Source organism: Dipodomys spectabilis, unplaced genomic scaffold (genome assembly GCF_019054845.1).
Source record: "Dipodomys spectabilis isolate Male_0828 unplaced genomic scaffold, ASM1905484v1 ptg000006l, whole genome shotgun sequence".
In the NCBI taxonomy this organism is placed as follows: domain Eukaryota; kingdom Metazoa; phylum Chordata; class Mammalia; order Rodentia; family Heteromyidae; genus Dipodomys; species Dipodomys spectabilis.
In genome coordinates, this window is record NW_024870683.1 from 18,643,381 (window position 1) to 18,656,707 (window position 13,327).

General features: G+C 44.5%; 1 protein-coding gene across 2 annotated transcripts in view; it reads right to left on the reverse strand.

Moving 5' to 3' along the window:
* Epb41l4b (erythrocyte membrane protein band 4.1 like 4B) overlaps nt 1-13,327 on the reverse strand; it is a 137,629-nt gene that overhangs the window by 13,445 nt on the left and 110,857 nt on the right. The window contains exons 21-22 of one of the 2 annotated variants that reach the window (XM_042697407.1): nt 8,481-8,649; nt 6,146-6,223 (exon numbers count right to left, since the gene is read on the reverse strand). In XM_042697407.1, the coding sequence (XP_042553341.1) occupies nt 6,146-6,223; nt 8,481-8,649 (247 nt within the window). Of the gene's footprint in view, nt 1-6,145; nt 6,224-8,480; nt 8,659-13,327 lie in introns of both variants that reach the window. The other variant, XM_042697400.1, reaches the window with a different exon arrangement.

Consider the following 13,327-nt stretch of genomic DNA (forward strand, 5'->3'; position numbering starts at 1 on the left):
TAAATAGACGGAAATGAAAAAAATGGAAAGTATAATGCTAGATTAGGATTAAGGGTGATTCTTCTATTATTAATAAGTAGCAGAGGAAAGAAAAAGTGATTTTTTTTTATTATCAATAGAAATAACACTTAAGGATCTATCTACCAGAATGTGAATTTCTCTTTGGGAAATTTGTCCTCATTAAAATTCTAAGCAAACAAACTTCTTGGTTCATGAGAGCTATAGCTGAAGGGGTTGGGATCACAGCTATGAGTCTGTTTGACCAGGGCCAGTTGAAACTCAAGCTTCTCATCCATCCTGGAGAGAGAGTACCTGACAGTAGGCTCTTTGGAGGTCTGGTGCTCCTGTGTGCCCATCCAGCCTCTGCCTCACCTGGAGCTCCTTCCACCTCACCTGTCCTGGCAGGCCCCTCCCTGCCAGGGTACCTACCAGCCTCGTTTTGATTGGAGGATACATGCAAACTCCAGTGGTCTCTTCCTTCATGGGGAGAGAGAGTGGAGGAGAGCAGCGAGGGTGGGCACAGTGGGGGTTGCTGGCGGGCTCTGCCTGCTCACGAGGAGAGGAGAGAAGAGAAGGGGAGGAGGAGGAGGTGAGACAGGGGCGGAGAGAGAGGAGATAAGGGAAGGGAGAGGAGAGAAAGATAGCACAGTGCAAGACGGATCTGGCAACTCCAGCTAGCTGGGCTAGAAGCCTTCTTCCAGCCTCTGGCTGGCTGGCAGCTGGTCCCTCCCACCACCCTCCTCTCTCCTCACCTCTCCTCTGTCTGGCCCTCGTCTCTCTTCTTCACTATGTGAGGAGAATGACATAACAAACCCCCTTCCCATGGCTGGCAGGGAGAGACTGTCTCCTGTTCTAGCTGTCTAGGACTGGAGTCAGTCCCCTAGCATACTGTCAGGGTTCAAAAGCATTGCCCCGGCCAAGCTAGAAGGAGTGCCATGAATTAGCAATATCAGCCATGGGAGCAATATGCAGACTGGCCACACACTTGAGAGCATCTGCCTTCCATGCCTGGGCCCTCTCTCTGTTAAAGAAGGACAGCCATGGTGGTGTGCAAGGGAGTGGATACCCAGAAAGGGATACCAAGAAAGTACTATATGCCCAGAAGACACAGAGTTCAGGATTTCATTTGTCACAATCCTGACCCATCCTCTATGCTCATAAGCCTTGGTATCTTACACTGGCAGTGTAGCACCTTGTTGCTTAGCTGGAAGACATTAAGCCCTGGGATACTGGCTTTCCCTCTCTGTCCCTGAAGAGTAGGATAAAACCAGCAGAGATCTAATAGCTTATTACAGGTAGGGATGAAGATGGCCAATAGAGAATGCCTGATATTAGAGCAGGGTACTATGGCGTTAGTTTAGGTTTCAAGGAGGAATCATTTCCTTCAGTGAACCAATGCATGCATCTCTGATTTAATTCAAGATTTTTTTCTTAAATATTTAGTATTATTCAGTTGTGAGGAATAAAATATAGCCGCTGGGTAAGTTTTATTGAAAAAGTGATCAAGAAAATTGCTGGCCTCTTTTTCTTCTCCAAATGGATCTTACTCTGTCCTCCTGACAATTGTGCAATGCTGGATAATTTCCAAAGGGCTTTTACAGTCATTTTCTCACAGTGCCCTTCACAACAGCCTTATTTTATTATTCACATTGGGGAGATGCAAAAAGGCTCAATCCCATTTCTAGAGCTTTTCATTGCTTGTTTCTAAATCCTTTCTTTAGAGCTAAATGAATTTGTATTAGTCACATGTGGTTAAGGTTTGCCAGCCTCCTTCAAACTCTTTCAATGTTCTCTTTAGTCCACCGGAGAAATCCCATCTGCCTAGAATGGTGTAGAAGCCTGTGTAAGGCTAGTTCCCACCTGTCCTAGTGGATGGATGGCTAGTTCCCACTACTGAATGTGTTCACTGATGCTTTAGACAGAACCAACTATATCAGAGGCTTCCCACCTCTGCCACTGGGCCTTTGTTTCTGCTGATACCAGCAGACACCCAATGTTTGTTCTCCAAAGGAAATAGAAGCTGACAAAAATGATGGGGAAACACGACCATTTTGACTAGAGGTTGTGTGCTGTGGATTATAGTGAATGATTTATGGTTTGCCCAGCATTGCAGTTGTTTGGTAAATGCTCACAATCACACAAGTGTTTCTGACCTTTCTAAGTAAGCATTGAGTGGATTTAAACAGAAAAATATACCTGGACTCTTAATAAATCCACATGTTTTTGGCTCAGTGGTAGAGTGCTTGCCTTACATGAATGAGGCCCTGGGTTCAATTCCTCAGCACCATACAAGCAGAAAAAGCCGGAAGTGGTTCTGTGGCAAGTGGTAGAGTGCTAGCCTTGAGCTGAAGAGCTGAGGGACAGTGCCCAGGCCCAGAGTTCAGGCCCCACAGCTGACAAAATAAATAAATAATAAATATTTAAAAAATCCGCATGCTTAATTCAGTAAATGAGGAGAAGATAAGACAAGAAATTTAAGAAGGAAGATGCTGTTTAAAAATACCATCTTCTGTTCCCCCCCCCCCCCCCCGCCCCCGGTATTTCTTTTCTATCTTGGGCTTTTCCACATTCAGGTTGCCACATTTTTCTACAGATAATTGGCTTTTGAGCTTTAAAATCTGACTCTGAGGGCAATATACATTCTTAGCATACATAAATGATGATGTGTACATACATCAACGAGATGGCTAGTTTGAGAACTGGAGAGACATGTCAGGCAAAGAGAGTAAGGGCAGATATCAGTGAATCCTGGGCCAAGCAGCTAAGTGCCCCTGTTCCCCCTCACCCATAGGCTGAGATTGCCAACAAGGACTGAAAAGCAGCCCTCAGTTCAGTTAGAGCAGGTAAAACAGCAGGTCCCAGAACAAAATGGCCTTAGGACAGACTGGTGTACAGCAGGTTGTTATCTGGGTTCAGAAACAGGAACTGCTTGGTTGGAAGACACCATGAGAGAAGACTCCACACTTTCGGATACTGGTGTCCACATCCTGGCCCTGAAGAGTGTCATGTGTCCAACAGAGATACAACAGCTCATTCTGGTGAGGATGAGGGTGCAGGACAATGATTTCTATGCACCCCAAAGAGCTGCCACACAGTGTCCCAGATAACTCAGTAAATGATGACACAATAGACTAAATAGATTTGCTGTCACATTCCAGTCCTCCTTTACCTCTCTCTCATACCTTATCCTTCCTGTGGAACCCAGATGAAGCTTCAGAGAGACAAAAAGAACACTCAATTGGATTTCAGATTCAGTTTTAGCCTTCCTGGAAGAATGAAGTTTGGAACAGACACTAAGATGTTGAGCCTGATGGAAACCCACCTGTGACACATAGCCCAGAAGGTGGGTCCTCCTGGCCCTATGTCAACACTCTCCCCACACTCTTCACTAACACACAATGTGCGAGGAGGGGACCAGGGGTTCTTATAGGCTCTGCTTTGCAGTCAGGTGACTGGTTTACAAATCACCAAGCTCAGAAGGGAATGGGCCCCAAAGGGAAAGAGCCAAGAACACAGAAGACATTAGTGTTGATGATCTCTCTGTTACCTGGAGGAGACAGCTGGGCAGAAAATAGGGAGAGGGGACAGGACTCTTTATTCCCGGGGTACTTTTCTCGCCACCATCCCCCTTTCAGTGGACACCAGCCCTCCTCTTGGGGTGAATTCATATACACCCCAAGAGAATTCTGCATGGAGAGATGCTGTCTTGACTTCACTTGCATTCTCACTTCCTGTTTGCAGGTCCTACCTGTTTGACCAGGCACAAATTCACATGTGTTGTGAACTGGAGATGCAGGATCTAGCATTGGGTAGGTCTCAAACTGGCTGCAAGACTATAAGGCTTCAGGTGCTAAACTGACTTATGTAATACAAGAATCAGAGGTTAGAACAGAGCAGAGAAGGAAGGGAGAATGCTGCGACAGTGAGACTGGTAAGTGATTCTTTGAGACAGTCCACAGAGCTGGGCAGGATACGAGAAAATGAGGAAGACAGTACCAGAGGGTATTTATTCTTCCTGTAGGGTTTGTTTTGGTGTGTGTGTGTGTGTGTGTGTGTGTGTGTGTGTGTGTGTGTGTGTGTGTGTGTGTGTGTGTGTGTGTGTTTGAGAAATGCCAGGTCAGGGTGAAACCTTTTATTACTGTTGGCGCTTTGGACTGTGCCTCTGAAAACCATTCCACAGACTAGACCATGAAGGTAGAGAGTTATAAGGGTTTTCATGGCACCTCGGAGGAACATTCCAGAATGAAGGCAAGAGCATCTGGGCCTTTTTTTTCTTTCTCTAGTCCCTTGTCCTTCTAGGGTTGGACTGAGGATTATGGAGGTGGGGGGGAGTCTACAGGAAGTAGTTAGACACAGGTTGTGAGTTTGGAAGGTGACTGTCCAGAAAAAGTATTCCCAAAGAAGACAGGACATTGCTTCTGTGATGAGTATCACAGATGTTACTTCTTCTTCTGAAGGGAATGTAGCCAAGAATTCCCAGAATGCAGCCAGGGGCTGAAGACACAGAGCTGGCAGTCAAGCAACCATACCTTATCTTAGCCGAGTTCTTGAACCACCACACTGGGCTTCCCGTATTTCCCACTCAGAAATTCTGGGGACCAAACCTGGACAGGTGGCTTAGATATAATCCCAGAGTGAGCTTTCCCCAAGCCTGGACTGTAGAGGGTAAGGGTAAGGCCAGAGGGTCTGAGAAACTTTATGGGACAGAGACTAGCTAAAGGGGAAACAGAAACATGGCCTGGTTTAGGCTACCTGCCACTGGCAATACTGCTGGGACCGTAGTCCAGGGTCTGGGTTCTAGTCCTAGCCTTGATGCAGACTGTTTGTGTGATCTAGGATATATTTCAGCCCTGTCTTGGTCTTGATTTCCTTATCTGTAGGGGAGGGAGAGGATGAGATGGTCCCACGGTATTATGGCCACCAAATGGCTAGACACAGTGACTGAGGAACTCCTAGGCACAAGTCAGGCAGAGGGCCACTCTTGCTTCCCTCTACTTCTGGAACTCTGCAGTGGGTAAAGAAGTCCTTCTGCAGCGCTTGTCTCATCCAGTCCAGGACACAGATGTACAGATGTGGCACAGTTACAAATGACACTGGTGCCTGTCAGCCTGATGACAAGCATATTTCCCAGCCCAGACCTGAGTCATCTTTCTCCTGGACTCTCTTACGTGGCTCACATTTTGATTCAAAGCTTCAGTGTTGATTTATGTCTAGCCCCAAGTAGATCATGTTCAAGTATACTCAGGTATTAGGCTTAGACCAGCTAAAGGTACATCCAAATTTACCTGGATTGTCTAATAACAGGAACACCTTACATATGTGGTGGTGGTTGGTTTTTGTTTTTGATCTTCACTGATGGGGATAGAATCAAAAACCTTGTACATGAATGTTAGGGAAGTGCTCTGCCACTGAGCTACACATCCAGCCTATTTTGTGGTGTTTTCTGTTCTTTCTCTGTCTCTGCCTCTCTATCTTTCCTCTGTCTCTGTCTCTGTCTCTCTGTCTTTCCCCTCTAAACATCATCCAATGACATCTGTGTTTTACAGAAGATGGAGTGGTAACACTCCAGTGATGAGGATCGTTAACAAGCAAAGCAGAGACTGACAGACTTGTCTGTCTGACGACTCCTGATTCAGTGATGTGACCTCCAAATAGGATTTCTCTCGTGCAGAAAACCCACAAGGGCCACTATCCCCCAGGCAGACCCATGTGAGAATGGACAACAGTCAGAAGGTATGAGGCCCAGGAAAGCCAGGACCTGGCTCCAGACAATGTTTCAGACCACACTGATTGTTAGAAGCAACAGCAAGAGATGTGTGGTCATGCACGGAACAGCACAGGCAGCCAAGGCAGCTGACACCCAAGTACGAAGGAGCCCTGCAACATTGGAGGAGCGGCAGACAGGCACAGGCAGAACCCCTGCATCTAACCTCAGATGGGGGGAGGGCGGGGGAGCGGCCCTCCCTCACTAGCACTGAAAGGTAGGGGAGAGCCACAGTGCCACACCCTCCATGAGAGCAGATCCCTGAGCCTTGGGGACAAGAGGACACCCCCTCTGGAGCAGCGGCTGCCTCACCATCGACCCACCACTAAGCCATTTCTATGGCCTGCAGATTCTCGGAATTAAGTAAATTAGGAACTTTACCAGAGGTGTCGCTTCTGTGAAATCCATCAGAAGGTCACCAGGCTCCAAAGTGAAGGCGCCTGCTCGGTCACAGGGGCTCTGAGAAAGCAGACAGAAAGATCCCTGGTTAGTGATAGCTCTGGACTGGCTGGAAATCACCAGAGAAGATGGAGCCTTCCCATTTCTCCTCTATCCTGTTTCTCCCTTCATACTTCCTTTGCTCAGTAAGGTTCAAAATGTCCAGGTTCATTCAGAAATCTTCATGGGTAGAAGTGAGGCCTGGGGATGGGGGGCAACACTGTCCTCTTCAATGCTGCAAACAACTTTTCTTAAGTGCCTTGAGTGTTCTATGACTGGTCTTTTAGGGAAACATTCCAAAGAGTCTTTTGAATATATGAAACGAAGAGGCCAGGCACCAATGGCTCACTCCTGTAATCCTAGCTACTCAAGAGACTGGAGATCTGAAGATTGTGGTTTGAAACCAGGCTGGGCAGAAAAATCTTCGAGACTCCATCTCCAATTAACCAGTAAAATGTTGGGCCGGAGGCATGACTCAAGTAGTAAAGCATCAGCCACGAGCAAGCAAACCCTTTGAGCACAAAGTCCTGAGTTCAAATCCTAATACCAGCAAAAAATAGATAAATAAACAAGTAAACAAATACATAAAAAATGAAGAGAGAATAAAGACTGTGTTAGGTGGATCAGCTGATCCCAGAAACAAAACTGATTTACACAATCATTGGGAAGATGCTCATGGTAGTTGAGAGGCATCTCTGAAGTTGGTGCTTCTTGGGTTTAGAGAACATTGTGTCTTTTATACCATAGCTGCATGGGTGGAAGCCCTTGGAGGAAGGAATAAAATCGCAGCTTGTCAACTTTACACAAGCAAGGGCTTAAAGAGAGAGATGGCCAGGAGAGGGAGCCCTATCGCCTTTGAGAAGATGTTGTGCACTACTACCACTCCCTTCTGTTTGGCCCTGCTTCAGCCTGGATTTAACCAGCTGTGGGAAACATGACAGGAGCCCATGTCCACACCATGCTGAAGATCAGGAGAATTAAATTAAAGGTGCCAGGAGATGAGCTACAGAACAGCAGGGCCTCGGTCTGGGCTAGCGACTAGCTAAGGTATCCAGCCGTATTGTTCTGTTCTAGGTACCTGGGTAAGGGATTAGGAAACACTTGGCCTTGGTCACTTAGGCTGTGGTCTGCACCATTGCTCTTTGATGTTGCTAAGAACTGTGAGCATGGAAGCTGCAGAAACCTCGGGCACCTCGTTTGCCTAATCATTGGAACATTTGTTGGATCTCAGCCACTGAGCGGGGCAAGATAACAGATACCATTTTTAGGAAAAAAAAGCTAAGGCTTGGAGAAGTCAGGGGTATAAAAGTAACGGTGCCTTTTGGGCTGTCACAATTGTGTGAATGGAGGTGCCTGCAAGGCTAGTACAGTAAAGGCCTTGGCTTTGGACTTATTGTCCCATATCTTTCTTCATGTGGTTGCATGGGCCAAAGCTACCATGATAGCATCCACATGGGTGGCAATAGCCTTGACCATATTTGGACCGATTGCCAAAGAATGACTAGAGCTAGAGTCACTCAGAAATGTTTTGTGTTTGACCTTTGTCACTGCCTTTCACATCTCTGGTAATGTCTGTCTTGAAACTTCAAACTGAACAAATAGAATAAAAATTTCCTATTTTCAGACCATCAGCATAGCTTATCCTATCTAAGGTATGTGATGGGCTCATTCCTATTTCCTATTTCTTCAAATTGTCCACTATACAGGCAGGGATAGTTTATGAAGGATACCATTCTAAATGAAAATTGCCTTCAAGAATTCTTTAAACTGCTCCGACAGAACAATGAACTTTTTTTTTTTTTAAGCATACCATGTCTCTTAGAAATAATTGGCTTATATTTTAGAGTTGAATATATGAAAACATGTTCTGTTTGTTTTCTTTGGGGGGGGAGGGGAGGGCCTATCATTTGAACTCAGAGTGTTCTTTTTGCTAGGCAGGACTCTAAGAATCATGCCTCTAGCCCTTTTTGCTCTCTTTGCTTATTTTTGAGATAGGATCTCTCTTTTTGCCCAGGCCAGCCTGGACCACAATTCTATTATTTTATACTTCCCACAATCATGTTACAACAAGGATCTTGCAAACTTTCATGCCTAGGCTGGCCTCAAACCATGATCCCCAATCTTCCTAAGTAGTTTAAGGTTACAGGCTAGAGCCACCAAACCCAGAATATCCATTTATTTTTAAATGAGTGCTCACAATTGACTACATATAACTTAAATGTACACATCCACAGCCATTCAAGGACACTGAATGCTCAGCATTGGCTCTTTCCCATACCTTGGCCCCTGGGGACAGTGGGTTCTTGCCTTCTGACTTCTGAGGTGAGGTGACTTTCTGGACCTTGGGGGATGCCAGCGGCACTGAGATTTGCGTGGTGGCAGTTGTGGTATTTGTGGTCGTGGCTCCTACAGCCTCAGCCAGGTCTGGAGGGAGGTCGTCTTCATCACTGCGGTTACTAAAAGCACATGAAGCTCTGCTCATTACAATAATACACAGGCTGTGGGGCGCTCAGGGAGGCTGGGGAGGGATAGCAGGCCATGGGTAAGCGCTGAGGCTCCCCAAATAAATGTCCCCAAATGTCTAGCTTACATGATCAAATACAATGACTTTTAACAAAGCATATTTGGGCTGGAGTTTTGATTACTTGCCTCTATCTCAATCTGTGTGTGTGTGTGTGTGTGTGTGTTGAATTGTAGCAAAATATGTATTTTTCTATTTTAACTACTTTGACCATTATAAGTGAGCAATTCAGTAGTATTAAATACATTCACAAAGTTGTACAAACATACCCACTATTCCCCAAGCCTCTTCATCTACCAATGCAAACTCTGTGTAGCTATTGAACAATGATACCCCATGATCACCTCCCCATAGCCTCTGGTAATATAAATGGAATAATACAATATATATCCTTTGGGGGTCTGGCTTATTTTGCTCACCAAGATGTTTTCAAGGTCCAATATGTGGTTTATATTACAATTTGATTCCTTCTTATGGTGAAAAATATTCTACTGTATAGATATGCTACATATTCTTATCCATCGTGTAGCCAGAACTCAGTTGTTTCTACCTTTTGGCTCTTGCAACAATGCTACTCTAAACATGGATGTACAAACATCTGTTTGACTCCCTGTTCTCAATTCCTTTGGGCTGGCATTTCACTTAGGAGTGAAGTTGCTGAGTTATATGACAGTTCTTTGTCCAATGTTTTGAGGGATCATCAAATCATGGGACAGTATTCTGAGTGGCTTGCCTCAGGCCAGCAAATACAGGGGCTGCCCTGAGCCACTGACTGCTCTAACAAACTGATTACAAGAAAGGAGCTGGGCAAATTTGCTTCTGAGCTCTGTTCTGAGAACTTCTCTACCGAAAGAAGATGATTCAGGAAGAAAATGACACTAGCTAGGAAGTCACCATGAGGGAGAATTGTGGCCTGGCATTATGGGCTAGTCTCCAGGGTTTGGGTTTAGGACAAAAGGTTTGAGCTCTCACAGGGTGAGTGTGCCATGGCCAGAAACCTCTTTGGACCTGGTCATTCTTGAACAAGTGCTAGCCTGGTGACATTATTCATCCTTAGCTTGGACAGTATATTCCCAAGCTTCCAGAAATTCAGACAAGTCTCCCAAGGCCAACTAGATGTTGCCTGCATAATAAAGGAATCATTCAGCTGATGGTGGGTGCTCAAAGCCAGCACACTGGAAAGAAACCACAAGCATTACTGAGATTGTGGGAGATAACATTTGGGCCTTTGGAGCATCTTGCCTAAGGAAGAGAATATATGGGCACCTTAGACCTTAACCATGCCATGCATTTTATGCTATCACTGTGACTTACAGTGAAACATTTGATCTTATATGCCTGACTTTTGGGGTCATACCCATAAGTCTGAGCTCTGGAAGGCAGTGCTAGAGACTGAGTAGTTTAAGCTAGTTGTATGGGTTCCATGTCTTTGTGACCAGTGCCCAGTAAAACCCCTGGTACTTTGTGTCACACATTAACACTTGGGGAATGAATCTTTGTCTGTCTGATCCACCCAAGAGTTCAGTGGAGTTCTTGCACAAGGCCTTGTGAATGCTTCCCAGACTTTACTACTGAGCTATACTCACAGCCCCAACTGTTTGTTCATTTGCTGGTCCTGGGGCTCAGACTTTGGGCCTGGACACTGTCCCTGAGCTCTTTTGCTCAGGGCTATCACTCTACCACTTGCACCACAGTGCCACTTCTGGCTTTTTCTGTGGTGAATTGGAGATAAGAGTCTCACAGACTTTTCTGCTGAGGCTGGCTTTGAACTGTGATCCTCAGATCTCAGCCTCCTAAGTAGCTAGGATTACAGGCGTGAGCCACCAGCGCATGGGCCACCTGGTTGTTTTTGATGATATAATTCTGAGGAATTGGTTATTTTTTTGCTGAACTTTTCTTTTTTTTATTTTTTGTGAACATACTGTACAGAGGGATTACAATTACATGGGCAAGATAATGAGTACATTTCTTATCAAGCATTGCAGCCTCCTCCTTTGTTTCCCCTTCACATCCCTTCCCAACCTCCCCCCCACCCCCCCACCCAATCCCCCCTTTGCTGAACTTTTCTGTGTTGCTTATTATTATTGTTTTAACTCAGGACCTAATGTTTGTAAACATTCTACCACTTGAACCATGCCTCTAGATCTTGCCTGTTGAATTTTTTGAGATCCTGTGTTTAAATACACAATAAGGTTATATTTTTTGGAAAATAATATAGCTGTTCATCAATTTCTTTCTCTGGGAGATAAAATTTCATTATGTTGCACAGACTGGCCTCAAACTCAAGTGATCTTCCTACCTCAGCCTCTTAAGCGGCTAGGACTATAGGCAGGTACCACTATATCTGGCTTGCTCACCATTTTCTTCCTTCCTTTCTTTCTTTCCTTCTTTCTTTCTTTCTTTCTTTCTTTCTTTCTTTCTTTCTTTCTTTCTTTCTTTCTTTCTTTCTTTCTTTCTTTCTTTCTTTCTTTCTTTCTTTCTTTCTTTCTTTCTTTCTTTCTTTCTTTCTTTCTTCCTTCCTTCCTCTCTCTCTCTCTCTCTCTCTCTCTTTCTTTCTTTCTTTTTGTCAGTCATGGGGCCTGAACTCTGGGCCTGGGCACTGACCCTGAGCTCTTCAGCTCAAGACTAGCGCTCTACCACTTGCGCCACAGCGCCACTTCTGGCTTTTTCTTCTTATGTGGTGTGAGGAATTGAACCCAGGGCCTCATGCAGGCAAGGCAAGCACTCTACCACTGAGCCACCTTCCCAGCCCCCCTTGCGCACCATTTTCTAAATACACTAGCTATCAATATAAAAAAGATATTTTACTTGCCTCAAACTGTGTAGCTTTCTTTTGCTTCCCCTCCCTCCTCTACACAAAGTCATTACTGCTTTTCCCCTCCCTGTCAGATTTCCAGGAAAGAACATGATGAACATCTTTCTTTACATCCTTAAAAGAATTAGGTTGATAAACTTTTTCAATGTACCTGCTTTTCATAGAGCAACTAAAATCTAAATACACAGAACACAGGCATAGGAACTAGGAATACAATGACATATACACACATCTCTATCTCTAAAATAATGATGCAATGAACAGTTCCAGAGAATCAGAAAGCTGAGTTTTCCATCCATGTTCTTGACTAAGTTTTTAATGAACTTCATCAATATTTATAAGTATAAGAGATAAACAGTGAACAGTAATCAGTGTCAATGATTCAAGAACTATTCCTGGGACAAAAATTAACACTGGGAAAATTCCATCCGTTAATTTTGCTGTATTTTACGAATAAGGAAATAATGTCATTCTTTGATTTTCAAAGCAGAACATTTTGGGCCATGTTAAGAAATACATATTTAGGTTAGTTGTTTGAAAAGGGTTTCATTAAAAGAGTCAGTTTGGTGAATAAGTAAAATTTTCTTTCCTTCCAGACCACTGATCAGTTGGTTATTATTTCAGACATAATTACATATCCCAAATGGGTGATAATAACATTTTGAGTTTCCAAATGTAAAGGGAAAGGCAAATCCTGCCAGCCTTTGTCCTTGGGGGAAGAAGTTTTGTGGTTTAATTTGTCCTCCAGAGAGAATGTTAATTACTTGAGCCCTATTCATTTTGACTTTCCTAGGAAACGGACTTGCAATACGACAGAAGTTTCTAATAAGGCTAACAAGGTGAGATGTGTCTGCCCCCAGCTGCTGGTAACTGTATGACTCTTTCTCCTTTGCAAGGTACAAATGGCAGATCTAAGGTGGCTATTTGAGGACTGCATTGGCTATTACACTCCCCTTCCTATACTTTGTTCCTTGGGGAATTTCTATATGCTCTACCTTTTCTTAGAAGCTTGCAGGTCCTAGGGGAGTACATCTTGTGGCCAGGCCCCATGCTAGGGGCTTTATTCACATTGCTATATGTTAACCTTCACAAGAATCCTCAGGGGTAGCTGACCCACTTTACAGAAATAGAAAGAGCAGCCCAAAATGTAAATTTTTCAAGCATGTATAGCAGTAAACGCATCTAGGCTCTAACAAGAGGCTTCCCAGCTCCACAATCCCTATGCTTTCCATTGTTTATTAACAGCTCCCTGCAGTTCTCTGACCAACTACACATTTAGGCACAGTGCCTGAGCTAACCAGGACTAACACCACCACCGCCCCTTACTATAGCACGTTCCTATCTCCTTTGGGTTATAATGATTTCACCTCCAATACATTGTGACTCCCTGGATGGGAACTGTCAAAGTCATTTTGCTATCCCTTGACAATGCCTGGAACAGTCTAGTGAACACCATAGCTAGGAGACTTCTGTTAAGCTAAGGTGAATAGAATGGATGGGCCCTGGTGGTAGGATGTGGCTCCTTTCATGGGTATCACAGATACCTTAGTTACCAACCATGCTTCCCTTTACTTATTATGTGTGAGAAGTAGCTTCTCTAAGGCTTCCAGTGATCCCTCTCCTAGTAGCCATGCTTCCACGCACTGCTTGAAAAATTTTTTTTCAAAGAGAAAGGTATGGTCCCATTATGACTTCAACTGGTTTGGGAGATGCCCTCTGAGAACTTAACTGAAGGGCTCAGAAGCATTTACATCCAATCACTTAGCATCATAACAGCTGTTACAATGGG